This window comes from Paramacrobiotus metropolitanus, unplaced genomic scaffold (genome assembly GCF_019649055.1).
Source record: "Paramacrobiotus metropolitanus isolate TYO unplaced genomic scaffold, Prichtersi_v1.0 Parri_scaffold0000061, whole genome shotgun sequence".
Taxonomy (NCBI): domain Eukaryota; kingdom Metazoa; phylum Tardigrada; class Eutardigrada; order Parachela; family Macrobiotidae; genus Paramacrobiotus; species Paramacrobiotus metropolitanus.
In genome coordinates, this window is record NW_026570281.1 from 590,720 (window position 1) to 599,618 (window position 8,899).

The 8,899-nt window shown below is 44.0% G+C and overlaps 1 protein-coding gene across 1 annotated transcript; it reads left to right on the forward strand.

The window, feature by feature from the left end:
- Window positions 1-3,901: 3,901 nt before the first annotated feature.
- On the forward strand, window positions 3,902-7,090 carry LOC129593410 (ras-like protein family member 10B). Its single transcript, XM_055489704.1, has 4 exons — window positions 3,902-4,197; window positions 5,135-5,385; window positions 5,806-5,838; window positions 6,457-7,090. Exons 1-4 carry the CDS (start codon window positions 3,906-3,908, stop codon window positions 6,628-6,630), a joined length of 750 nt encoding a protein of 249 aa, XP_055345679.1. The 5' UTR covers window positions 3,902-3,905; the 3' UTR covers window positions 6,631-7,090.
- The last annotated feature ends 1,809 nt before the right edge of the window (window positions 7,091-8,899 follow it).

An 8,899-nucleotide genomic window follows, 5' to 3' on the forward strand; every position in this document is an offset into this window, starting at 1 on the left:
ACAAAAAATGCTACAACATACTCGACTCTCGTGCATACTTTTTCTGCGATTGTTGTAAGATTTCTATTGTATTCCGAATTACAACTGAAGTATGGACCTAGCATAAGAGTCAGAATTTGAGTGGCCAGAGTCAGAGCTTGAGCGCGGGCCTATTTGCAAGACACAGAGCGGTTATTCAGTTTTCACTCACGACAATAACGGTTTCTTTGGTCAGTAGTACACCAGCCATCCCAAGACCCACAGGATCCAGTCGTTGTTGCATTACGTATTGTTTCACAAGGTTTCCATCTCCGAATGCTAATATAGTTGTCGTTATGGAATTCGTTTAGCTTTTCGCTGAAGCTGAAGGTAAGTGCCCAACCTGCTTACTGCATACACTTCCGACAGCATTTTTTCACGCTTTTCCGTCGTCGGCATACATCCCGTTTAGCGGCTTCCTGGGTGCGCATTAAATTATTCGCGGCATTAGTCGTTTGTCGCAGCAGTGGAACGGCAGTTCCTGCCGACTCATTACGAAGCCGATGTCCCCCTGTTTTGACTTCAGCAAGTTGTGACTCTTGTAATCAAAACACGTTTTCCTTCTGTTTGTTTATTTTGAGTATGGGTCAAAACTGCTTAACGAGGTTGCGTCGTCATAAATTTCTCTAGTTTTCTCTAAAATTAAATTGACTGTGTTACCCACTTCATTCCGAGTTGAAGTAAAAACAATGCAGCTGACTTGTGAGTTTCTCCACAGTCAGAGCACCCTGTTTGATGCTGTTGCTGGCAACCCTGTGTACCACAGGCAGGTTATTTTACTATACACCAGTATTCGTAATGTGTCCTTGTCAGGAAACGTGCACCCTGCGCATAAAAGTGCAACAACGACAGTAACCTTTGTATACTACAGTATAACAGTGCACTGATACGGCACATGGATCGGTTTTGGCACGGAGCTACGAAAACTTCAAAACATTTTTATTAATTAGCGCTGTGTGCATGCCACCATCCATTGGTCAGAGTACATTTCACTTGAACTTTTATTTTTTCGTCTGATTTTGCTCGTCCAGTATTTCGCAGCAGCGGGTATTTTTTGTTTTCATCATTATCTGGATGTTTGCAAAATGTACAACTGTTTCATTATATATACTAAGCTTTCATCACCGAACGTATTGTAAAAACATGATTGTTCAATTACCGTGTTTTAATTAGTTAGGCTTCCTCGCTCTCCCCAGCAAACCAAGTTCGCTTCCATTAAAAGCTAATAAAGTATGTACCGAAACGTTTAGGTGTTTACTGCAAGATAAACAGCGGTTTATCGGAAGCAATGAATCGCTCCATCTGACCGGTGTTTCCGACCGCGCTGTTGAAATTCTGCAACCGGAAATGACGGTCTGCTGCAGTCTGGACAACGTAGATGATCTCGAAGAAGTCTATACCGTGTACTTCGGTGATCTTGGCAGCATTCCGTTTAATGTATTCGGGGTCGACGTTTAATGTTATGCACTTGTAGCTCCATACTGTACAGCTGGTTGTCAGCATGGCGCTGATTGGGCTAGTGAATAATGCATAGACTTTGATCCGAGTATTGTCTAGTAGCCCGGTTGCCGCTAGATGAATAGCGTCTAATGGAAAGTGACATTAATATATTGCGGACGAATTAGCAGGGCTTTGGTAGCTGCAGCTCGGCCAGTCCCCACCCTGTAATCCAGGGAGAAAACACTGCATAAAATCTTGGCTACTGAATACAATTACGGCGTAATCGATATGCGCTGTTCAGTGATCATTCATATATTGTACACACAGTCTGATCAATCAAATTAACCGTCCAACACGTACTGCATTTGTACAGCTGCAGCGAGTAGGATGTTGCCGGGAAGAGAAGGGAAGCAGCGGTGGAGTGCACCAGCGGAAATGACAATTGATCGTCAGTGCCCATTAACGGCCAGCTACAACCTCGGCTGAAAGAGGAATTAACTCAGCGCCTCTTCTTCGGGATTTCATCCCGCTCTAATGTTTCAATCAGACCCGCACGCCCACCCGACCCCGCCGGCTCCGGTGTCGTGCTCGCCAATTGCAACTCATCATTAGCCGCATTAAACTTCCAAACTGCTAACTTTATATGTTGTTCACGATTCACGCTCAACGACCGAGTGACCTTTACGTTGTTAGCATGATTACGTTTTAAATAGGTGCATTATCCATTTTTGTTTTAATTTGCTGTTAATAATATGACCTATTGCATTTTTCAAAAATAATACATTTTCGTTTTAAATTATTTTATAGAACTGATGTATATTTATGACGGTTGCCCCATCAGAGCGTTTGTGATATTTTTGTATTCGGTTGGTTGCTGATTGAAATGAAATATGTTTAAAATGACGAAAGCGAAGGAAGAGAGTATATATTAGCGCGGTGATGGGGTATTTAACGATGTAGTTTTCACGCAATATTTCCTCTAAGGAATCCAACCGTGAGGATGGACCGGTTGTGCCTGGCGTGCCAAGGTCGAAGAGGGAGGAAGAACTGAACGGAAATGACTGGATGGTGGCCATGCCGGATTCTCATTATTGCATGCTGTTCCACCCAGCTTAACCGGCAAATCCTGCAAGTGTACACCAGTGCTTCTATGTATCATGCACACAATTGTACTATACAGCACGACACAGCGCTCAGTGTGCGTGCACAGCGGAAATGAGCCTGCTCATCGCGGGATGCCAGCAATCGGCATCTTCCCGTTCCGGCCGTTGTTGTTACATGTTCTATGTGGGCCATATATAACACGTTGAATGGCTATTTCGCAGTCGTGCGCGCTGCCGGTTGCAGGAAAAAGTAGCGTGTCGATCAATATTTGTTCCCAACTTCCCATATCGCTGTTTAAATCCCCAGTCGATGTTGCGTAGCCAGATTGATAAATAAATTGCCACTTAGTGCCAGAGACACATTGACAGCATGCACACTGGCCAGCGCAAAAGTACAACGGCCAAATGAATAACTGCCGGCGCATCAGCACATTGTCTTTTTCCCATTTCGCCCCATAAGCTCACTTTCATTTCCGGCTCACTTCCTCCCTTCAATGCACGCTCGGTATCTATGTAGTGTGTCTATTGTTAGTATCGCAGAGAAATACAAAGTTTTTTCTCCTGCCGCTATTATGCGTTAACGGGCGGAGCTGCAATCCGCAGCGCAGTTATATATTAGTCAGTAAGCCGCAACACATGTTTGCACAGGGAATTAAGAGGGAATTTTTTTCCTAACGCGACCGCGTATTTCTGTGAGCCTTTGTAATCTCCCGTAGTCACTTACTGACAACTCCTGCATAATTATTAACTGCACATGTACAATACAGCGTAACAGTATCGGAGAGTTTTTATCAAATGCTTGACTATTTAATTCATGCCAAATCAATCTTTTGATTTTACGCATAATTAGATAAGCATGTTTTTTAGATATTGGTGAAGTCAACCGATATACAAATTAATATTTAATGAGCGTTAAATTTAATGACGCGTCACAAATGTCGTGCAGTTGGTAACGATCGTGTTATGCAAATTTTCATTAATACACAGAAAAGTCTTCTTGTCTAGTTTCATACAAGGAAAACGGGCGCGTATGTGGAGTAATGCGATTAGGGTGAGATTTGCGCAGATAAGTGCGTGATTTTCAGTGTGTTTTAATCACGACGAGCATCCGCTATTGAAGTGCCTTCTGTACACTGGGTGCCGGCCGTGTATTGTGCTGTGCCGGTGAATGATCATGGTGTTGATTGGCCGGCGCATTCCCGCCGCCTCAGTGTTCCGCCGAGCTGTCGTGCCCTTTGGGATCGGCAGCCGGTGGGCGGAGCCAACTCTGCGGCGACCGGCATCCACATCTTCCCGGATCCTGATGTGCGCGGCATCATTCCTCTTTTTCAATAACCGCCTAGCATGGACAGCACGGCACATCGCCTGAACATCGTGGAAGCCGGCAACTGCAGTCCCGCTGAACTGCCGGTCACTTCCGGTGCCGACGGTCTCATCCTGTCGCAGACCATTAAGATTGTGGTGTTGGGCGCCGCTTGCGCCGGGAAAAGCAGTGTTATTAAGCAATTCCTGGGCAATGGACAGGACTTCAGTGAGCAGTACGACCCGACGGATCGGCGGTGTAATTACTTCAAGACGGTACTGTGCTTCGACACCAACCTGCACACCATCACGCACTGGGCACTGAAGATAGTCGGTAAGTGAATAGTTGACATTGTATTGATAATACTTTTGTATAAGAGTGTTGACTGGCCATTTGCATAATCGCATTCCCACGACCAGCGATACATCCGCCGTGTCAACAGGACTTACTCGGGTGCATTATACGTACATATGCAGACACCGGCGGAACTGTGGCAAGCGCGCGAGAGACGGATATGTGTACTTAAATTATTACGTGCTGGAGTGTCTGCTTTATTCGTTCCCATTAAATCTCATCGATTTCACCTAATATCGCCGCATTCTGTCCACATAATATTTACAGTACCAGCTGGCGCACTGTACTGGACAGAGGCCCTGAGATTTGTGCTGCCTTAATTGCGGAGGATGAAAGATAATGCTTAAGGAAGATTCAATGAATGAATATTTTTTATCATTTGTGTAATATGCTGCTTTTGCATAAATTTGATTTCGGATAACTCAAATCTGAAAAATAAAATTTCATTATGAAATTATAAAAATTATAGTTGTTTATTTCAGCGAATTCCAAGGTTTTTTCTTTGTTTCATGTCAGTAATCATGGAAAATTAGGAAAACTATATAATAATTGGGCATTTTTAAGTACAAATAATAATTATTTGCATGCAGTTTATAGTTTTACAGTTACAAATTTAGTTTTCCGTAAATGTATGGTACAATAATTACGCGCCGCTTTTTAACACCGGTTGAGCTGGTAGCAGAATTAACTAAACGCAGAATCCGTAAATCTCTTGCACGTACTTAATTGAAAGCGGCGTCGGAGTGGAGGCGGAGGATGGGAGGAAAAGATCAGCCGGTGCATGCACACTTTGCACAGTGGCATATAAAGGCCGGTGTAATGAAGCGTGGAGGTGTTAATTGGCGGCTGAAATGGTCTAATGGGTGATTAATTCGTCAACAGGCGTTATTAACTTTAAGGATGATGGCCATTGCAGACGTGCCGGTGACGGAGATCCCGATCGCTTCGCTGTACTCTTGGAGCAACTTCCTGCAGTACGACGTGGGCCACGCCGCCGTCTACGTGCTGGTGTTCGACGTCAGCGCTCAGATGCACAGCTGGGATTTTGTGCGCTCCATCCGCGACCAATTGATCAGCCATCCCAACACGTGCCAGGCCCTAATCTTCGTCGTGGCCAACAAGGTCGACCTACCTTACCAGCTCAGCCGCGCTGACCTCATGCACACTGTTAGTTCTAAATCACAGTAGACTGTAAGCTTACTTTTACTCAGTATAAATAATCGCTCATTTTTAAATGCCTATTCAATAAAAAAAAAAGGTTGCTTACTTTTGCCGAAAAGTAAATGATTATTTAATGTTAATGCAAATCTCAGCCTATTTTTTTAGATCTTGAAGAGTTGCTCGTGGATAGTGGTGGTTACAGATGTTAATTTTCCACCACAGATTTAGTATTTACTTCGGTGTGCCCTCTTAAAAGCTACACCTACATATAATATTATTTGGACGATTACGAAGAAATTGTAAATTAATAAGCAGTCATGCATCTATTCTTTTCTAAGCTTTTATTACCTATAGGGTGATTCATGTAAATAATACCGTCGTATCAACTCAAAATGAGATGAAATTGTGTCACTTTGTAACTTTTAGGTACAGAAAATCTGGAAGCACGGCTACGTGGAGGTGAGTAGGGCGGTAATTCACACTTTGCATACGCTGTACGTGCCGGCAATCTTGGGAAAGGTCACGCTGAGTGGTACTGCTAATGCCCATTGAGATAAATATTTCAGTTAAACGATTAATCAAATATTCATCGGTATGCTCTGTGTATATCGATCCAGATTCCGGCGGCGATGCGGAGGCGTTTTCGCAAGGTGAAAATCAGCTCGCACAAACGTTATTTTTCCGCTGTTCAACAGCCGGTGGGATAGCAGTGTGTGTGAGATAGACGGGCCACTATACTAACGTGCCGTGCTTGAGGTTTTTTGCCGGAAGATTGTAAGAGCGAATTGACTGTATCGATTGGCATGTTGGGGCGACAAATTACGCCGGCCGGGAAAGCATTAGCCATGCCAGTCAGTCAGTCAGCTGATCCCCCAATGCCCGCTGCCGGCACAATGTACATCGGATGCAGCGCATGCGCAACTGTTGTGTTACTTTGCATGACGGCGGAAGTGCACAAGTGCGTTGCCGTTCAGTGCATAATTGGCGCAGCTGGCAATGGCGGCATTAGCCAGCTTGTCAATTTGATGATAAAGAAAGTCTATTGTACTGTGTTGATTATGCACCGTTGTGTTGCAGTGCTCAGCCAAGAAGAACTACCACGTCCTCGGACTCTTCCAGGCCATCATCGAGGCCGTCCAGATTAAACTGCAGTCGCAGGCCGAAACGCGCCTGAAGCAGGACGGACTGCGTTTCGGCTTCAGCTGGCGCCGCTTCCGCCTCAACAAGCCCCACAAGTGCTCCATTCAGTAGCTGAAAGAAATTAGACACGACCATCAAGCTCCTTACTATGCGGCAAATGCAACGGGACTCAATGGGACGGAGCTCGCTTTCTTTTTTAGCAGTGCATTCTCTGGTGCATGCACGCTAAGTGCAGTATTCGCTGTTGCCACTGAATCACTCTCGACTCCCATTTTCCCGCTGGTGTGATAGATTAAATCATTAAAGGGTATGTACGATAAGTGGCAGTGGCTACGTACGGAGTTCGAAAAGTCCGGACCGCGCTCCACGAGTACATGAATGAATGATCGTTCCTTCTTTAACGTTAAAAAGGAATGTCCAATCATTCTGTGCACCTAGAGCACGGCCGTGCTAAAGTACGCAGATCGGGTTGCTCCGCTGAACAGCAGACACATTGCGTTTTTTGTAAAGAGCCGGCCACTGGGCAGTAAGCAGCGCATTTAACCTAATTTAATTCGAGTTAGACCAGGTAGCCCACTTCCGGCTAGGGTGATAATCTAGCACGGAATTTTAAACCTGGCTTGTGTGATTAAAAATAGCAACTTCGAAACCTTTGCACCTGAATCGTTCCTTTTTTGTAACATAGCGCAAGGACATCTCATCCATTTTATTAATACACCTTAATCCTTCATACGCTCTTTACTTTGACATGTGTATTTACTGTATATATTTGCTTTGGAGAAATTACTGCATGACCGAACATAAAAAATAGATGAAAAAAAGGAAACAAAGTTGTCGATTTTTTTAAAAAGAAAGAAAAATCTCTCCAAAGGGGCGATCTTTTCTTTACCAGGTAATTTTTTGTAGGTTCTTTCAAGAGTTAGGGAGCATGTGTATACAGTGTATTAATCCATTATCGAATAAACACATACAGATAGCATTCCATTTTATGAACTAAAAAAGGAAAAAATGCAGTAAAGGATGGCGCACAAATGTCAAAAACATTTTTAACGGCCCTCGTACGTATATACAGATATATGAAGTACCAAGCGTCCCGAAGTCCATCCAGCTTTTGCAAAAATTTGTTGCAGTCCCAATTGCTACAGCCATGACCGGAGTTGGGACTGCAATAACTCCCGTCATGGCTGTTACTCCTTGTAACTGGCTTTTAACTTCTGCGCCCTCAATTTTAGTTTTACGTGTAGGTATAATATCGCATCTTTTGAAATTTGTGTGCCCCAGTTCAATGCTCAATTGTGCACAGCAAATGTTTTGGTAGCTGAATCTTACTTGTTGGCGTAAAGTTGCAAACAACGTACCTTACTGACCATAAATCTAAAATGGACACTCTCTCCCTTTTTCACCCCCTTTAAATGTTAGCCAAGAGAGGGGTTGATAAGGGGCGATACAGGCTACAAGGGGGTGATAGCAGTAGTTTCCGGCTTCGCTCTCCACCTTGTTATCGTCTATATATCAATACGCATACTTGGGAACTAAGTAGGAAGTATACACGCTCTTCGTGCCGCCTAATTGGGAACTAAGAGAACTAGGAACAAGGAGCTGGTTAATATAGGTAGTGATGTGGGAAGAGGTGGAAATAAGTATGGTCGGATGCCAGATAACGTACTTCTACTTTAGCAACCGAAAATGCAGAATAACTCGTTTCCGGTATTTAAACTAATCGAATACCGAATACAGCGTAACTTTAGTCACTGCAGTTTCCAGGCATGTTCTGTCCAAATCACCCAGTTATTGCCCCTGACATTGGATGCTATAAATAACAAATAACTTGTGTTTTTAAGAAAACGAGATCAGGCCGGAAACCGGGTGGAAACGAAAATAACGTGCATCGAATTTCCTTCAGAGGTAGCAGGGCATTTCGCGATCCAACCCAAAAAGTGTTAGTTTGTCCAACTGTGTCAAATCACGTTGCCCGAGATCTTGCGGCGTCCAGTACGGCAGCTGATCATGGCGCTGACAGAATTGCAAAATCTGGAACGAGCAAAAAGGTCAATAAGCCCGTTTTACGAGCCCCATGAAAAAAAGCCGATCAACGAAAGGTTAGTCTTACTACAGAAGTACAGATAGTCCCATCTGGCCTTGGATAAAGGTTTTATGTACAGTGCATTACCTCCACCATCCTGTCCATTATATTCCAGTTGTCTTGAGCGTAAACATTCTGAGCAAGCCACACAGACAATTTCTCTGTGTCTACGGAAGTATCCTGCTACACTAAATTTCATAGGTCACGTTTTCTACTCAGAGATTGATGCGCCCATTGGGTATAGCTGCATAGGAATTAACGCGAAGCGAGTACAGATCAGGAATTCACAGTTTCAAC

What these genes read in the sequence shown, in the direction of transcription:
- LOC129593410 (XM_055489704.1), top strand. Translation starts at nt 3,906, where the DNA reads ATGGACAGCACGGCACATCGCCTGAACATCGTGGAAGCCGGCAACTGC. An exon ending in CTGGGCACTGAAGATAGTCG is followed by an intron (nt 4,198 to 5,134) that starts GTAAGTGAATAG and finishes TGGCCATTGCAG; the next exon opens with ACGTGCCGGTGACGGAGATC. An exon ending in GGAAGCACGGCTACGTGGAG is followed by an intron (nt 5,839 to 6,456) that starts GTGAGTAGGGCG and finishes GTTGTGTTGCAG; the next exon opens with TGCTCAGCCAAGAAGAACTA.